The 19,796-nt window shown below is 37.2% G+C and overlaps 1 protein-coding gene across 1 annotated transcript; it reads left to right on the top strand.

Annotated features, from left to right (window-relative positions):
- Window positions 1-537: 537 nt before the first annotated feature.
- On the top strand, window positions 538-19,513 carry LOC102226322 (phosphatidylinositol transfer protein alpha isoform). The gene is made up of 12 exons (XM_005805808.2): window positions 538-857; window positions 6,456-6,486; window positions 9,361-9,506; window positions 10,799-10,890; window positions 11,653-11,660; window positions 11,951-12,025; window positions 13,536-13,619; window positions 13,730-13,807; window positions 14,772-14,882; window positions 15,192-15,314; window positions 15,810-15,891; window positions 16,035-19,513. Exons 1-11 carry the CDS (start codon window positions 841-843, stop codon window positions 15,855-15,857), a joined length of 813 nt encoding a protein of 270 aa, XP_005805865.1. The 5' UTR covers window positions 538-840; the 3' UTR covers window positions 15,858-15,891; window positions 16,035-19,513.
- Window positions 19,514-19,796: the final 283 nt, after the last annotated feature.

Below are 19,796 nucleotides of genomic sequence, written 5' to 3' on the forward strand. Positions count from 1 at the left end.
GCATCACAAGCGAGGACTTTGTTAAAAGGGCTTAGAGAGCGTCTGGTCCCTGCCAGCGGTGGTCCCCGTTTCATCCTTTGACGCTGAACCGCGCTTCTACGTCACCGCTGCCATGATGACGCAGTGAGCTGCACACTCTTAGTAAAAAAGGTGAGAGGAAAGCTCCTGTGACCACTGCATGGATAGAGGCTATTTTGATGTCTTGCATTTATGCTGTCATTCTCAATAAAAAGTGCGTTTTATTAACAAGTGGGCTATTTAAAAAAAAATTATTATTAAGAAATGGCTCAGAGTTAAGACAATTTAGTAATTCCAATTTATAAATCTTTTTATTCTCTTCTTTCCTTCTTCCTTTCGTTTTTCTAAGTTTGATTCTTTGTTTCTTATTTCTTTCCTTTTTATTCCTCATTTCATATCCAACCGGAAAAAAACAAAAAACAAAACAAATTTGTGCAGCCGTGTCATTGGTCACCTGTGGGCCTTGCGGGTGCACCGCAGACCATTCTCCGGGCGAACCGTCGTTTTCAGTGTGCGTCCGTTTCCTCACGCAGCGCCCCTTTTTTTCGGTGATCTACGCGCAGCAGCAGCAGCAGCAGCAGCAGAGCAGCAGCAACGCCGCGCGGCGGCCCCGATCAGGAAGTGAATCTGAAGAAAATAAGCGACTGTGGAGGTAGAATGACATAGAGACGGGGTGGGGGGGAGAGAGGTGGGAGAGAATCGAGCGGATAAATAAAGGCGACTATATAAACGGAGGGAGGAATCCGACCCTGTTTCTGGATCCGTTTGGGAGCGACGCCTGTCTGGGATATAGGTCCACTGCACCGCTGAAATAACACAAAGATGCTCATAAAGGAATAGTAAGTAAAACGGCGTGTGCACGGCGGAGTTTGTGCGTGCGTGTGCGTTTGCGTGACAGAGCGCTGGTGCGGTTTCGCAGAGCTGACATTGTGGCCAGCAGCCCGGGAGAGGAATTAGGAGAGCGCGTCCGGAGTGATGTCGACATCCAGAGGACTTTATGTCCATGATCAGATTCCTGCCGTCACGCAGAGTCAACGGAGGGATAAAACAGCGCCGGCTGCAGTTGCATCAGCAGCCGGCGCTTCCCTGTGCCCTTCACATCCTTCATCACAAGTTCTAGCTCTTAATTCTCTCTGCTAGCGTTGCTAAAATGACGGATGCTGGTGCTGGGGCAGAAATGGCTGGCATAAGCCGCTCCGTGCCGTGCTCTGCCGCGCTGCGCCGTGCCCGCGCCGCTGTGGCCATGTTATTGATGCGCTCTGGTGAAGGTGAAACTAACGACGGAGCATCCCGGTGTTCAGCTCTGGAGGAATGAAGAAGGTGTTGGATGCCTGGAGAGGATAAGGTGCGGGGTGGGCAGGTGTAGAGGAGGTGGCGTAAAGGGCAAATGGCGAGGTTTGTGTCAGATGCTGGGCCGAAGGGAAGCAGTGGCATATTAATTTGTGCCTGCTAAGAGGAAGCATATTTGAAATTCATTGTTTTGCATTGTTTTAACACAATGTTGCCCCTCCACCCCCCACAAGGACTTTCTGTTCTTTATAGAAGAACGGATTGAGGCCTTTGCTCAGAATCAGAAGGGCAAGAAGGATGCAATGCTGGCAAATTAGGATGTTATTGGGATTGAAATTAAAACACTCAGATATTAATACTGAAGACATCCAAAATTATATTTAGTGTTTTCATTACAGCAACTTCAGTTTTTGCTAACTGAAGAAAACCTCACTCTGCTAACCTTAATATAAAGGGCCTTCTTCTAAATATTGTATTTAAAACATTATTTTTTTCCCCACTGCAACTTTTGTAAGGTCACAGCTACTTTCTGAACACCAAGCTACAAAAAAAACACCAAAATCTACTTCCAACAGGCTTACCATGCCTTGGAAAGTATTAAAGCTCTTTGAATCACAACCAAAAAGTTTTTCATTCGGCTTTTATGCAATACACCAATACAAAGTTGTGCATAACTTTGAAGTGAATGAAAATATACGTGATTTAAGACGTTTTACAATTAAAATGTAATTTTTAGTCAATAAAGGCATCTTTGCTCATTCTTTTTTGAATTATTGGTTAAGGTCAGTCTGAATTTTTACACTGATTCTTGACTGTATTTATGTCTGGACTCTGACTGGGCCAGTCTAACACAAATAAGCTTTTCTCTAAACCATTCAATAGTAGTTCTGACTGGATGCTTAAGGTCAACATGCTGCATAGATCTCCACTTCGACATCTAACAACTTTTCATCTAGTACTGCCCTGCAAATAGCTCCATTCATCCTTCCAACAACTCTTTCCTGCATTTCTGCAGCAAGAGGCTGCCACCACAGAGTGTCACAGTGGGGATGGTTTGTTCAGGATGATAGTGTTCTGCCCCACAAAGTGTTTTGCATGAAGGCAAACAAGTTTGACTTTGGCTTCACCTGAGTAGCTTCTAACGCATATTTTATGTGCTTTCTATGTGGCAAAGTTCAGAAGTCATTTGTTTTCACAATGACCTCTTGTCAGTCTTCTATAATACCAAGTATTTTTGGGCTGTGTCACAAGTAGTTGTCCTGGCAACAGATTTCCCGACCTGAGCTGTGGATCTCTGGAGCTCCTTCCGAGTTACCAGGGGCAAAAAGGTCACTCTGCAACTGACTACAAATGCACACCAATCATTTCATTATTATTCTACTTCATGTAATGTTTTGACTCCTGCTCCCTCACAAAATCCAAATTAAGTCCATTGAAGTTTGTGGGAAAATCCGAGGAAGCTCAGTGAGTGTGAATACTGTTCCGTGCATTGTAGATTAATCACCTACAGTTGTTGTGTTGGTTTTCTATCACATGTATTTAATCAATGAATGTCAGCAAAAAGCCGCAGATCGGAGTGGTGGCATGGCCAAAGATCTGAAGTGATTAGGGAGAGTCAGGCCCTCTGCATTAAGCCTGGATATTAATTAAATTGGTTACGATTAAAGGCTAAAAGCTTCTACACACTGTCAACACACAGGCAAGAGACTTGTGCATCCACTACAGGAAACCATCATGGAGACCAGGAGTCAAGTCTTACAGATGCTTTGTGACCTAGTGATCCTTACCTGACACTGACCTACATCTCTTTTTATTTCCTTATTTCCCAGTAGGTTTTGGTACTTATACGATAATAAATAATCCTCTTTGCAATACGTGAAGCAATAAAGCGAATTATGTAGAAGCTGAAAGAGGGAAGAGAATGAAAAGAGAAAGAGAAATAAGCTACAAGGACATATAAGATGAGCAATGCAGAAGGGGTGTTTGTTTCCTGAAGCCACAGAGAGACACATGATCCCTCAAGACCTTTGGACCAAGGAGACTTCCAAAGACAGGAAAAAATAATCTTCAGTTCCTGTTTTTCATTTTAGGATTAACTTCTGATTTTTGAAACAGATGCTTTGCAAAAAGTGCTATATGAGGTGCACCTTTTAAGAAAGAGCAATAAAATATTTTTGCAATGAACAGTTGTAAACTGCAGCAGCGTATGGCCTACTATTCAGTGAGCGCCTTTGTTGGACCCAGATTACACTAAGTGGCAGGTGGGTGTAGGATTATGGGAATTTTGGCATACTTCACATATTCACAGAACAAAATCAACAAAGCTGTATAGTGTACCCGTGCACAGAGGGGTGTGAGATGCAGACAGGTCAGAGAACGGAAGCAGAGCAGTGTGTTGTAACGGTGGAAGCATTGTGAATTGGAGGAACATTGCTCAGATGAGGTGTCTGAATTTGGAAATATGCATGTTGCAAATTCTGTCACAAATGAATCCATGTTTCATTGCTGTCTAATGTAAATGTGTGGGCTACCATTCTAGACTAAGATCCCTCCCTTCAGCAGCCAAAGTGTGGTAGTTACGTTTTCTAAACTGAACAGGAATTTATCTTAAAACTGTTTCAAAGAAGAACTTAATTCAGTGTTGTTTTTTTTCCTTTGGTTACATTAGAGAGTTTTTGTACTTTATCTTGATTGTCTATTTTTGTAATAGCAATTCAGATTTCCCCTTGAGATCTACAATGAACAGAATGCATTTTTCTTAACTCTGTTTGGGTTAAAATTTTGACTAGAAAAACATAAAAAGATTTACAGGGCAAAACTTCAGTCAGATCACCTTTATACCACATAAAAGCCTGTAACAATAAAATCAATAAAAAACAAATAAATGTAAAAAAATAAATAAATAAATAAAGCCAAAATGTTCAGTCTCTGTTATTGCTTATAAATACTAAGTCTTAGGTATTAAAATAACAGCAGATGAAGGACTAAGTCCAGCATTGGCGTTTTTAAACAGCAAACTAATTATTAAGAAATAATTACAGAAAACTTGTAAAAGTACTTGCAATTATTTCTTGTAGTTTGTTGACACATAAGAGTTTATTTAACCTTCTACTTAAATACTTTATTCAATAAACTCGCTTTACCAGTAACACCCACCTAAACTGCTAGCAAAAGATGAAAGAAAAAAAAATTCATTGATGCCATGCACTGTGGGATTTATAGTTCTTATTCTCTTTGTTCCTTGTAGTTCAGACCTTCATGGCCGGAGGCACAAATTTTGCCCCCAAAACAAAAATGTGTACCTTCTCACAGACAATTTAAAAAAAATAAGATCTAAGTTCAGACCATGTAATGACTTGCCAGCTTGTCCAGGTTGTAATCAGCTTCTGCCATCAATGGCTGCAGAGAGCTCCAACCCCACTGTGTCCATGAATCTGATTTCAGAAACAGAAACTGGATGGATGGATGGATGGATGGATGGATGGATGGATGGATGGATGGATGGATGGATGGATGGATAGATGGATGGATGGATGGATGGATGGATGGATGGATGGATGGATTGTTTGACACAGTCTACTCTACCAACTACACATTGTCAAACATAATTAAACTGTCTTTATTTACATTTGTACATTTTTTTTGCAAACTTAACATGTTAACAGTTTTCTCCTTTGCCATAAACTTAGCGCACCCTTAAAGTGGATTATGTGAAACGCCAAGTTTTGTCATGTCTGTGAAATATGTATATTATTTAAAGTCCCCTTGTTATATGGCTTCCTATTAAAATCTTAATGGTAAACTAAATTACTGATAAAGGAAAAAAACAACAACATGTCATTATTGGAATATTGCTGCAACGTGTGTAAGGACTTACACAATTTCAAAGCAGTATTGACAGCATAATATGCATAGAAAGGAAATGATTGAGTATTTAGCCTGTTAGAACCCATATCTTCACAGTATTAAAATGTAAAGCAGATATTCAATGGTGTGACAGAAGTTTTAATGCTTCTCAAAGTAAAATTGTCCTGCATAAGTCACCTGTTTTAGTGGCAGCTGAAACTTTGACCATTTCAGATTTATTAGTCTGAAAACTGAAATCGGTGCATCCCAGCTTTAGTAAAATTGAAGAAGATGTTAGTGTTGTAACAGCAACTGGATTAGGTAAACTGTCAATTAATAGCTTAGCTCAATGATAGCTTCTTAAGCAAACCCAAATGCAAATACATCTTCCTGTTCCTTCTCGGAGAAATTCTGCACCTAACAATGTGCTTTGTTTGCCGGTGTATCATTCATCATTTGTGCATAAAACTTGATTTTTGCATTTATATTTTTGTGCGAGGACATTTGGCTAAGAACCACATCATCAATTTGTTGGTGATCTGTAACGTTTAGGATCATTTGTTAGCCAGCAGCCTTCGTCATGCTCTTGTAAACAAAGGCAGAACAGAGAATTACTGACACTTTCAGGCGTATCGTAAAAATCTAAAAAAATTAAAAAAGCAGCAAATCAACAGCATTTTTATTGACTTCTGCTAAATGAGCTCTGAAACATAAGCCTGAACATTACCTATTCAGAAATCCAATTGAAACATATTGAAATTCCTATAACATTCAACTTCTTCTTTTACCCTTATGTTGCTTGAGCAAGAGACATTCTCAATGTCTCTTGCAAAGCAGTGATCGGATTCATTTATCAGTGTGTTGCTTTTATTCAGTTTGGTTCCAAGATAGAGCTATTGTTTCCTCAGTTTCTGAGTTTTGGTAAAGTTTTAAGTCGATAACTGTCATAAATTAATTTGTCATAAATTAATTGACAGTCGATAAATTGATCGACTGTCAATTTATGACAGTCAATAACTGTCATAAATTAATTACAAATTACAAATTTGTAATTTGTATAACTGTCATAAAAGCGTTCTTTCTAAAGAGAAAGAACGCTTTAGGATTTAACTTAATGTTTCTCACAAGGCTAAACTTGCAATCTAAGTCAATCTGGGTTGCTGGGTTGACTAAAGCAGTTCGGTATGTAACCACATGAATATATATATTTTTTGTTGTTTTGCTCTCTTGTATGATATTTCCGTTTAGGAGAAGCAAAATTTCGGAGTCCTTATTTGAATAACTTCTTTTTCTTCTTGCAGTCGAGTGATTCTTCCCATCTCTGTGGAAGAGGTAAGTGTAGTTTAATACTCTTCAATATCTGTGTGTGAGTCAGCTGACTCCATCCATCCATACATCCGTCTATCCATCGACCGATTCACTTCCTCTTTTAGGACATGAGCTTAAATACAGTAATAACTCTGGAAATTTGAGACTGGACAAGTGTGATTTGTTGACATGCAAAATGTGTAGGAACCCTGAAAGCTGTTCCTGTAAATAGGACTTTTTAAAACAAACAGCTTATTATCATCCCCTCGCTCTCTCTCATTTGTTCTCTCTCTCTCTTTATCTCTCCCTCTCTCCATTTGTTTGGGCCTTACCAGTATTATTTCAAATGAGTAGTTTCCCCCTCTATTAAGGCTTGCATCACAGATGAGTTATTTGAAACTACTTCCATGACATCACCTGCTCACCCACCCCTGTATGCTACTTTACATTGAACACTTGATCCACAGTATAAAAACAGTCATTTTAGGCAGGCAAAACATTCCAATTTAATCTGAAAAACTCTGCTCACACACACTGTGCAGTGTGCCACATCACGTCAACAACATGGGAACCTCTAAATCAGAGACCACTGATGCTGTCTCGTATTGTCATTACAGCTCATCCCTGGTAGTCTTTGTCATTATATTGCTGAGTATTTTTATTATCATGTAAAGCTTACTAGAGGGATGCATTAGTGATAGAAAAGCTTCGCTAATGTCTGATTGGTTCTCATAATATTGACTTTCGTGATTTCGTTAGGTCTGACACAAAATCTCAATTAAAATGCATCAGTCAGAAGTAACTAATATAAAAATATGCCAGAAACTAAATAGTTAAATCTGATCTCTTTTTTTCAGTTATTAGAAAACAAAAAACATTTTTATTACCTGCAAAGGTTCAGAAAAGAAGTATAAACAACCTACATAACCTTTGGCAAACACACATTTCAAGATTTTTTGCAAGATTGAATCAGTCAACATCTAATGAATGTTTAAGTTTACATTTTGCAAACTTAAATGTGATAATCTTCTTTATACATAACTGTATAAAGTCTTCCTAACTAGGTCAACTAGAACTGATCAACCTTTCAGATTCCAATTTTATTTGTTCATTGCCTGTATTCTACATTGCAGCAGCTCTACAGTTCGTCTGTTTGTCTTTCCAAACACCTTGGACAGATGCTCACTTAGTTTTCTTTCTTTTTTTTTTTTTTACAAGCATTGCCTGTGCCAGAACAAGGTGCCAGTCTCAGATCAAACATTAGACCACTGAACAGATACTTGAACTGAGATTTTTCCAACAGGAAAGTTGAGAGACATCGGATCAGAACCAAACAACTGCAGTATCCTAATGATTAAAGCACTTTCCTCTCTACTTATAGTTACAGAACCGGTGTTGTGCACCTTGTTTTTTAGCCTTTATATTTGCTTGTGAGTAAATTTTTCCTTTTCATCTTTCACAAGTAGTTTGATTAGTAAAAAGGCTCTTGCTGAACCTTCTTGTAATCTTTTGTTGAAATATTACTTTTTGTGTAGATCCTGCATAAACCTTTAATCCTCAAAAATATGGAGAAATTAAATATTTTTCTTCTATTATGTGTTAAAAAAAAAGACGGAAAGGGAAAGAGTTCAACCCTTCTCTGACTAATAGTTTATGACACTGATTTACAAGCATTAACATAGTTGGCTGTTGCTTTCTATTGCTAGAAGTACATACTACACATACTGTATGTTTACACATGAAATTGTTACTCTCCTAAATCACATTGGGACAATTTACCTCTACTTCAAGATATTGTCAGTTTGAGTTTTCAAAGTATGTTGATTGTTTTTATCTTATGTGTTTTTAAAGTCTTTTACATTTTCTTACATCATATCAAGGCAATGTTTGTTAAAGAGCAAGCCTGCACAGAAAGAAACAGATGAACTGATGTAGGAGTACTTTCTATGTTAATGAAAAGTAAAAACTCAATATCAGGAGGGAGGGAGTTTAGTTGTGGGCAGATTCATCTGGGCAAATAACAGCATATAATGTTAATTGGTGATTAGCAAAGGAAGTGATCAGTTTTTCCTCCAGCAGCCTAAGTCTCTTAGAATGAGTCATGAGTGAAAAGAAACGTGAAAAGAAAGAGCCACGGAGAAACGTCTTTCATTCCTAAGTGACTTGGAAATAGTTGTCTTCTGTTATTTGCAACTAGGTGAAAATGTTGCCAACTAGCCTGACCTCCTTATTCATTCTGCCATTAGTTCAATCTTTCAGTGTATGTCCATGAACCAGTTTCATTTAGTTTGAGAAAATTCAATAAAATTGCTCTGTGAAAAAGGAAAACAGATTTTATCCTTTGAGTTCGAATTGCCTGTAATTAAAGACATGAGTGAAACGTTATTTCAATTCCTTCAACTTCACACCTTCTAATTAAAAGTATATAATCTATTACCATTTTCATTTTTCCCAGCATTGACTGGATTGTGCTTACATAGTTTGAACTTTGCTGTTCGAAATGCTAGAAAAATGAAAATAAACATCTTATTTGTGAAAACAATAGAATAATTGAGCCTTTATTGAGTCACTTCATACTGGCTGTGTTGTTATTGTGCCAAGGCTCAGGTTTATTGAGGTTATATGATAGATTAGAGCTGATTAAGAAAAAAAGGAAACCATTGTTTTCTATTTTGAAATCGCTTGAACGCAAAGCCTTAAGATGGAGGAAGAGGTAAAATGAGGAGAAAGAGAAAGAAGCTTGTGATAGTTGCAACAATAGATGGAGTAATTCAGAGCTCCATTAAATAAAAATAAGAGCGAAAACAAGGTATTAATTTTAAATATAACCTGTGATTATAGACTTTTCTTTTGCTCAATTTTCATTAACAGTCCAATCCATTGTTCTGTGTTTCTCAGTACCAGGTGGGCCAGCTGTACTCTGTAGCTGAAGCCAGTAAGAATGAGACGGGCGGAGGCGAAGGAGTAGAGGTGCTAAAAAATGAACCCTATGAGAAGGATGGAGAGAAGGGCCAGTACACACACAAAATTTACCATTTGCAGAGGTAAGCATTTTCACAAGAGGCGTTCCAGAAAGTGTGTCTTGTAGAGAGTCCACATATCACATCTACACAGGATGAATTTCTCATCTTCTGTCTGGAGTCCATTATCTTTCTTTATAGCCACTCAGACCTTTTCCACATCTTTCAGTCACCAGGAACTCAAGACTTTAGCATGCTTCTTTGGACCAAATAGTGTAGCAGTTTGGTCTTTATTTGACTCTAATACAAAGTTTTTAGATATACTATGGTTAATATTATTGTTTCAGTTATTCAGATTACCTACATAAATAAAAACGTGTCATGAAATATACAAATGCATATTTTCAGTGTGTCATTGGTGGAAATATTAAAATTCTGATGACACAAACCAAAAGTATTTTAAATAAATAACTAAGCCAAGCATTAAACACTTTGATTGTTGCCTGTCCGTAGATCAGTTTTATATGATTGACCTTTTTGCAGCGACTCTTTTTTTTTCTTCTATTAATGATGGTGCAATTGATACCATTGTACTAGCAATGCCATATAATAGTATCCATGTCTGTAACTCTTTCACATTTTGTTTAGTTTATACCTGAAATTCCAATTTATTTTATTTAGAGTTTAAATGATGGACTCGAACAAAGTAGTTCATAAAAGTGGGAGTTTTTAATCATCCTTACTATAACTAATTTGAAAGATTTATGATGTTATTTTATTCAGTGATAGAATGACATTTCACATGTAGAATGTGTTTTTTTTATTCCCCATTGTTGGGTGGAAATTAACTGAGGTTGAAACAGATTAAATGGAGACCACAGAGCATTTCAATTTTTGCCATTGATTCTCAATTGGATCTAGGTCTGGACTTTGGCTGGGCCATTCTAAGACCTGGATATATTCTGATCTAAATAATCTGACTAAAGTTCTGGTTACATGTCATCTTGCTGAAGGATTAACCTCTGCCTCAGTTTCAAATCCAAGAGGTTTTCACTCTATCTTTACCCGTACTTAGCTCCATCCATGTTCCCATCACTCTAACCAGGTTAGTTGTCCTAGCTCAAAAAATGCCTTCCCACATCATGTTTAGGTCTAATTCTACCCCATGTTTTCAGTGTCCCCTACATGGTTTGTGGACATTTAAACTTCTTTCAATAATGTCTATCTTCTTGCCACTTTCTCCTCCTCAGATTTGGTGATTTATGTTTGCTAGATGTCCAAAATTCTACCACCTTTGTATATCAAGGACAACAAAAGTCTTGCAGCTGGAATGACAGCAAATAAACTCATGTAGTTTGTTTTCTACTCTCTTGTAGTAAAGTGCCATCATTCGTCAGAATGTTGGCTCCATCTTCAGCTCTGAACATCCATGAGAAAGCCTGGAATGCATACCCTTATTGTCGTACAGGTATGTATAATTACACACTGTGGTTGGGCACACACGACTATTTACAGACAAACATATTTTAGAACTCTGCAAAATCCTGATTGCATTTTTTTTCTAGTAAGTACATTAATTTCGTCTAGACTTGATTGAAGATTTGAGCCTAATTTTTTAATTATGGTCTACTTTTGGACCAGACCCTGGACGTTCCAAATCCCTTCTGGGAATAAGTTGTGAACAAGTTCCTGCAATGGATCTAATCTCCCAGCTAAATTACTAACGCTAGCAGTTTTGTTTACATGCCCAGTGCACATTTTTGGTGTGACGTCTTTGTCAGCTAAAGGAAACAATGGAGATTTCTTTGTTTGTAGTCTTCAAAAAGGTATTTTTTATGAACGTTTTAAATTGCTTCAGGTAAAAAGTGCTTTCATGCTCGAGATTCCTCCCTTCCTCTCTTCTTTCCTTGTGCCTTTGGGTCTCTGTCACTTTCAAGGAGTAGTTGAATAATTTACTGCATGTCCTGTGAGAAGAGCCGTGCAATCACTTGAGCCGTTCAGGCAAAGATCCCGCCACCCGTACACACTGCCAGCTGCCAGACCGCCATCTGTCACACAAACACGTTTAAAGGCACAAACCAACTCTGCATCTCAAACACTGCTCTCATATCATTTTGAGATTGCCAGCTTGTGCAAATGCTAACAGCTTTCTCAGATATTCTTTGCTGTCATTAATTGTGTCTTTCTCTGTGTTTGGGGCTGCACTTTTCCCCCCCACCTGGCTCTGCAGTCATCACTGTGAGTATTTCTTTTGCTTGTGTTTGCTTTGAAGAATTCAGAAATCAACACATGCAACACACTAAGCTAAGGTGCACAACGAGAAGGCGCCTAACCTGAAAGCTGAGAAAGAAACGTGATCTTTTTAGTGAAACTGTAACAGGGATAGAAATACACTGTGATTGTGTTTGTGTAGCTGGGTGTTAGTGAACGACAGCAAGATACCGATCCTTGTCAGCTGAACCTTTTATAGATTTTTACATGGGATTCTTACTCCCTTCACTCAGGGTTGTCTGTGTTTTTCTTTGCAGAATGAGTATATGAAAGATAACTTCCTGATCAAGATTGAGACGTGGCACAAACCTGACATGGGACGCCAGGAAAATGTTAGTGAATAAGATCATAAGCTATGGAAGTGTATTTTCATGTCTGAACAATATTACGAATTCAGGTATGAAAGAGAGAACCTTAATAAATTGTCAACACATCTGCAAATCACATTTCGTCGCACTACAACCATAAAAGCCTGCTTAAATGGGATGTTTTTATGATAGAGCCACACAAGGTGCATAAAGTGTATAGTGGAAGAAAAAATGATACATGGTTTTCAAAATATCTTAGTTTCTGTTATTTAATAAAATCAAATACTGTTAAGTGTGGTGTTACATCAGTTAGAATTGTGTGCAACTATTTTCACAGAAATAAGAGCTACAGATCTCTCTGGATTATGTTTAGCAATGTGTATTTTTTGTTTGACATTTCTTTGCATGGCAACATATCCTCAGTCAGACTGAAAGGAGGACTTCTGAGAACACCAATTGTGAAATCATTTACTACTCAAGTCTAAACTATGGCTGGGCCATTCTAACTCAGAAATAGCTTTGATCTAAATCACTCCATCATTTCTCAAACTGTGTTCATGGTGAACTTCCACCTCAAGTCTTTTTTCTTTTTTTGTGGTTTTAGTGGGGTTCATGCTTTAGTAGCTGAACAGGAAGAAGGGGAATCGAACCAACTACTTTGAGGGCTGTAGCCTCTACTTATGCTGTGCCTCCTCCACCTCTGAGTTATGTGGCACACTCACCTCCAGTTTTTCAAAGCCTCTAACGGTTATTGAGCATCTTCATTAAGGAATCACGGGATGATCAGCTGAAATCAATAGTTTGTGGTTGATAAATGTAACAGACACAACAACCACTGATGCTGCATTCCCCTGACCAGAACGACCTAACAAATATCTAGCATTGTTGGGATTTTTGCTTATATACAATCAAGCAATGTGGGTGATGTTGCAACTGATGTCTGAGTTGTTGTTTTTTTCACTGTTGTCTTCTGTTGCTCCTTCTCTCCCTCTGTTTACCATCCAACACCAACATCAATAACTTCTTTTCCATTTACAGACAGTAGCATGCATCCAAACAATATTTCCTGTACAATTTTTCTCTGATGACACTTAAGTCCAATTTGCATAATAATTTGGAACACGGTGTAGACTCCATTTACGTATGAGTTGACTTCAGAGGGTAAATTGTTGCACTGGACATCTGTGTAAAGGGGGCTAAATACAAATGCATGTCACAATTGTTAGATTTTTATTAATAACAAAAATTGAAAGCCATTTATCACTTTCCTCCGACTCCACATCTATTTATTTTGTGCTGGTCTATTTTGTGCAATCATAAAGACCTTGAAGTTTATTATTTAAAAATGTTGATCACAGACATGATTTTTGTCAAATCTTGCATTTCTGTGTCATTTTACATGGTAAACATTTATTGAATTGTATTTTTTCTTGAGCTTAGCTATAACATTAGGAACACATTGCATAAAAAATTCTGTATGTTATTTAAATTTGTAGACAAATTTTTCTGACTTTGCCCTGTGGTTGTGTTTTAGGTACACGGTTTGGATGCAGAAACCTGGAAAAAGGTGGATGTAGTCTATATTGATATTGCAGACAGAAGCCAGGTGGAGCCAAAGGTAAATCAGTGGGCCCATTTTTACTACTGGAATGATGAATGCAGCTGCTGTTGTTTGTATTGTTATATGCCCCACATACAGTATATCTTGTTTGTTCTGGTCTGTATCAGGACTACAAACCAGAGGAGGATCCCTGCAAGTTCAAGTCAGCAAAGACAGGACGAGGTCCTCTAGGACCAGACTGGAAGGTAAACAATACCAACATTTTCATCTTAACAATAAATGCTACATTTCGTATTATGTATTACCTCCTGTTATTACATTATTATTTTTGGTGTCAAAAAATAGATTCACAGAGGTTTCATTGTAGGGTTTTGGAATGTTTTTTGCTGTTACTCTCTGTGGTGGCTTTCCTAGCATTTGGTTTTCACATGTTGTGAAACAGCCGATGGTTAATCCTGCACAAAGCCCTTGTTAATCTTTCAAGGTGGAAGGGCACTTTCATGTTTTTCTCAACTTTTTGTTCTAAAAGATATTAGTAACTTAACCTAAAGAGATACATTTTCAGTTCCTCCTACGTTTCATTTACTGTTCCTTAATACTTTCATTTATTGGACCATGTCTCATTGTTAGCTTCCATAAAACACACATGCGACCTCTTCTCTGTTAATTTGCCAAATGAAAAAAAAAACTCTCCCTCCCACTGGCATGTGTTGTCCAGCAGCTATGATGTCTAATGAGCGTTCTCGAAGCTAACATTTTGTCCTGAGGGGATCCGACACAAGAAGAAGACACAAACTTCTGTAATAGTTTCCACCTGCACCTGTTAATTTACAACTTCCCAATGCATAATTTCAACTTCGAATGTCCTTGTTGTATTTCTGTCTTGGAACATAGAAAACATGACTTCCACGTACAAACAAAATGCACCAATTGCTTCCAAAAGCTGAATAAAACTGTTACTCTGACTCATATGAGAACATATTTTTGTGCTTTTGAAACAATAACCTTTAAAGCCTTTTTGTACCCTAATGCATAAACAGCCCATAATCAGCCCCACAGCTGAAATAGCTGTGGTAATTATATTAGGCTTTGTTTCATTTCTGCTACAGATCTATAAACACTTAAACGTTAAATCTGAATCCAAATGTGTATCAGTAGGTCTCCGTTGCCTATGACAACCCTAATGCTAGTGTTTTTGTTTACATGCAGAAGGAGCTTCCTAACAAGAAAGACTGCCCACACATGTGTGCCTACAAACTGGTCACTGTCAAATTCAAGTGGTGGGGTCTGCAGAATAAAGTGGAGAACTTTATCCAAAAGGTTTGTTGACTGTTGTTTTTTTCTTGCATTGTTATGCTTTTCAACTTTTGTACAAGACAGTGGTCGAGTCAGGGAATAATATGCATTTCTTACTGAATTTCCAGATCTTATTTTTGTTTAATGTGCTAAGAATAGTTGGCAGTGCAGCAGCTTGAAGTGTGGTAATAAAGCATAAATAATTATGATAGTCCTAATTATAATTATAATAGATGCTTATTTCCTTATGAATGGATATTCATAAGGAAATAAGCATCTATTATCCTTGGGCCACAATAAGGTATTTGATTTTTTTTCGTTGTTGTCTTACAGCAAGAGAAGCGCTTGTTCACAAATTTCCACCGCCAACTGTTTTGCTGGATTGATAAGTGGATTGAACTGAACATGGACGATATTCGTCGCATGGAGGAGGAGACTCGTAGGGAGCTAGATGAAGTAAGCCAACAGTAATACCACATACTGCCAAATCTCTTACACTTATATAAAACTTGTTTCCAATAACCCAGAATCTAAATTAACGGCTGCTAAATTATCTACCTATAACTCACTGGACTGACATTTGAGATGCAGGATGACCTGAGAATTTGGGGCCAAGTTCTGATTATCAGTTTTTTAAGTTCCAATATGCTAATGGCAATTTTTGTAAATTCATATTTCTCTCTAGAGACAATAAGTGACAGTATTAAAAATATCATTCTACTCTAATTTAAATATTACAACTTCTTAGATTTAAAGCACATTTTAAAAAAGATCTTAACCTTATTAAAATTAAGTTTCTAAGAAACCCTGAGAGCCAAAGAGCCTTCCTGTTATCTTTTCAGTCCTTCCTGTTATCTTTTTAGATTAGTCTGTCATCTATCATCCAAAACCCTTCATTCAATGATTTCTCAGTGTATCTCTAACAAGCATGTTGTTGTATATTCTTGTCAGATGAGAGTCAAGGATCCTGTGAAAGGAATGGTGGCTCTAGAGGACTGAGACTTTGTTGGACATAAATGCTGCCGCTCATCAGGTAAGCAGAGTTGCAATGGAAACAGATGTGTAGATACAGTATGTCCGTCAGCGTATCTACACGTCAACTTCTTTTCTTCATGGCTCAAACTTTGCTTTTGTTTTTTGTTTCTCTCTCTCACTCATGTCTCCCTTTCCCACCAGATTGGACCTGAAACCAGCGGATTCACTCCTCCTTTTGTCTCAACTGATATGTCTGACTGGACGGTCCAAATCCTACTTTCCGCAGTAGATTTTGGTCTTCTCGGACCTGGACCCAGTACACTCCCAGTTTTCAGCTGATCTCCTCTACATCGTCTGTCCTTCCTTGAGTCCTACTTGTCTTATTTTGTTTAGTTGTTTTTACTCATTTGCTGTTTCCACCTAGCTTAAACTTTTGAAGGCCTCCAGTAGCATCATTATTAAGATTGTGAGTTACTCCGATCTTTTTCTCTCAATTTTGTTCTAAACTACAGAGAACAGTGAGAACACTGTCATTCATCTCTGCAACTAAGGACATATTTTAGACAAAATATCACAGTGGCACATCAGTATAGTGTAATGCAGTCTGCTGTGTACTTATAATCAGCCAGTAAGGTTTTATCCCCAGTACCTGCCTTCCGGCTTCAAGGCGTTTGTCAATTTTTCTGCTGCTTTGTGAGTTGGTGTGTGTGTGTGTGTGTGTGTGTGCACGCTTCTGTTGTGTGCCGGTGTGTGTTGATAGGTCATCAAAGTGTCCAGCCAGGTTTTTCTTCAAACACATTATTTCAAGCTCTGGACGAACATGCAGTAATGTGAAGATTATGTCTAACTCTGTGAATATTTAGGTAGAAATAGTCTAAAAAGATGCACATAAAATGTTAATTACAGTTGATACGGTAAATGAAAACAGCCATAAATGATTTGAGGACTGCCGTTTTTCCTTTTCTGACAGACTTTTTTTTTTCTTGATGTGTCATTTCCAGTGGATAAATGGTCTTATCCAGCAAAAGCAATAACTATCATGACATGTTGGGTCTCCTTTTTTATCATCACAAATCTGTTTTAGTCCTTAGTTTGTTTCTGTTGTGAGGTCAGTCTTAGGAAAGCAGAGCCTGAGCTGAATGTCAGGAGCTTAACAGAATTTAAGTGTTTAGTCTTTCTATAGAGTGTTATCTTGTTATTTATTTCATTGTTCTTACTTATTTTCTCTGGTATTGTGCTTAGGACTGAATGAGTAACGATTAGTGGTGTGACAGTTTGCAGAGACCTGATGAATGACTGGGTGAAGAAGTGAGGAACGGCTCACTCGACATCATTGCTCTCTGTTTTTATCGTCTCCTTTGTCCTATCTTATTGTTCTTCTTCTTATGTTATAGATAACAAGAGATATCTATTATGTTATAGATAACCAGATAACGCTGGTTTCATACACTTTACTATTCCATGTACTTTAACAGGAGAGTGTGCAAGAGATCACATAAAGGAGGCAATCAATTACATTGATTGATTATATTTGGATCGCTACAAAAACTGCCACAAAATTTGGAGACAATAATATACAAAATTATATTTATTTTTGGAACTTTATGTCCAACAATTTCAAAGGCTTAATTCTGGACACATGTGTGGAGTTTATATATATATTTTCTTGCAATAATAAACAAAAGGTTTAGTGGAAGGGCCTTTACTCCCATTGGCCTTTATTAGACATAGATCACATGATGTCATAGTTTGTTTTTAAAAAAAGCAGGTTTAATTTGACATTTTACAAAGTCTTACTGATCCCTCTGTTGTAGAAATTGTGCTTACGGGAACGCTTGTTTGGAATAAGGACATGTCATCATCACGTCATCACTGACTTAATTTTAATCCTAAATTAGGTTTTAGGTCAGTTTATTAAGTCTAGACAAATTCAGTTGTTTTTTAGTTTTGTTGTTTCACAGTAAACCCTGAAACTGTACTGATCATTTAAATAATTTAACAACCAATATCATATAAAATCATTAGAGAGAGCAACTATTATTATCTATACTTTTTAGAATCTTTTTTCATTATGTTAGAAGTCTTTCCTTTTTTTTCCACAGCGCTGTAATTCAATAGACCTACCAAGGGTCAAAAGTGACACAATTCAATGAACTAATAAATTGATGATTATTTATATCAGTGAGACTTTAAATAAAATGTCAATAAGCATTTATTCAACATTTATAAATATGTTATCTTGTTTTCTATTTATATAATTATTTATTAAACAAATGTATTTTAAAAACTAATGAAAACTAGTGAAAATCAACAGTTATATGTTGAATAAATGATGTACTCACAAGTCACACAGCTCAATTACAGACCAATCATCTGTAATTGCCATCTGCAGGGCAGTTAGCCCCACTCACTTACCTTGACAGGCAAGGCAAATAAATTCTTGATAACACTCAACATGGGATTAAATACTGACATATTCAAGATTCTTTTTAACATGATGAATGAACAACTTAAGTAATTATTTCCTAATTTAACACATGTACATGTGTTTGTTTAACATCTCTTTTATGCATCGACTTGTTGCACTTTTGGCCCTCAATAGCCAAATTGCTTCTCACTGTCTTTTACCTCCTCTGAAGAGAACATGGATGTCCCACCCCTCCACGTCTGTGTCCATCATCCCTCTCTGTTTGGGTTTGTCAACTGGGTCACGGAGATTTGTGGATGTACTGTGTGTACTGACTTTGTAAATAGTAAATAAATTAATGTAGAAGAACACATATATATATAGATGAGACTGTCCTGCCAAGTGTGCACAACACCCTCTCAAACACTCCTGATCCATTATTCAAAAACCTCACAGACTCCTACAGAAACATTTGAGTGTGAAAATGTAGAGTTATAGTAGCTAAAATTTAGTGCAGGTAAGACATTGTTTAGAACAATATGAAATGTATTTATTTAGGGAAAATAAAAATTTAGCAGCAGCTAGGAGCTGAGCTTTGCTATTTGTATTCAGAGGAAAACATTTGAAGTGCAGCAAGCACCCCGTTCACTGTCCCTCAGAGGGGACGTCTTCTCACTGGCAGGACAGCATAAATATATATTTTTGTTCTGAATGTTGTAGTACCTCTGTTGTCAGTCTCTGGATTACACTCTCTTCTCTCATTGAAATGGTAAACGTTACTGTAGCTTGGGTCAGTGCATTGATCCACATCATGGCAAAATCGTGGAAGTGGATCCCCAGTGCATGTCGGATTGTTGTGCTCCCGTTGTTAGTCATGAAAGATGATTATCCTGCCTGGCCTTCAACGGAAGCACAGAAATACCCTAACAAGGAATGTGGTTTCCAAACAGATGCCGAGATAAGATTTTAAGAGCTCAAAGACACAAAAGTTATGAGAGAACATATTTTAACAGAGACAATCTAATACGTATATCTCTTTTTAGATTCCTTGATTTTTAATTGGAGTATGAAGAAACCAAATGATTCCATAATCCTGAACTGTTTTTAAATCTCTCTGTCTCTCTTTTTCTCTCTCACTCCTGTTACCTTGTCTCCTATTTTTTTTCTTTTATTGTGAATTTGTGCCTTTTCGTCATCTTATTCTCTAATAACACTACTGTACATCAGAGACATAACGAAATGAATAAAGACTCAAAGTGACTATACAAATTTAGAGCATGATGTAGATTATTTTGTCCTGAAGCCTCGTTAGAGTTTCTGTGGTGTCGGACTCATAACAAAATCATTGCATTGTAATAAACTCCATACTTATGAATGGAAAGTCCTTTAATAGTTTTTCAGTATTCACATTGTCAAATGTTATGTTAAAAGACCTTAAAGTGAAATAATTATTCAATAAGGTAATGGGAAACAAGTGGGGTAGATCAGAAATAGAATAGGAACACATACATTTGACACAAGACACCTGTATTTAACTCTGTTAATTATCCAATCAA

Source organism: Xiphophorus maculatus, chromosome 11 (genome assembly GCF_002775205.1).
Source record: "Xiphophorus maculatus strain JP 163 A chromosome 11, X_maculatus-5.0-male, whole genome shotgun sequence".
Lineage (NCBI taxonomy): Eukaryota > Metazoa > Chordata > Actinopteri > Cyprinodontiformes > Poeciliidae > Xiphophorus > Xiphophorus maculatus.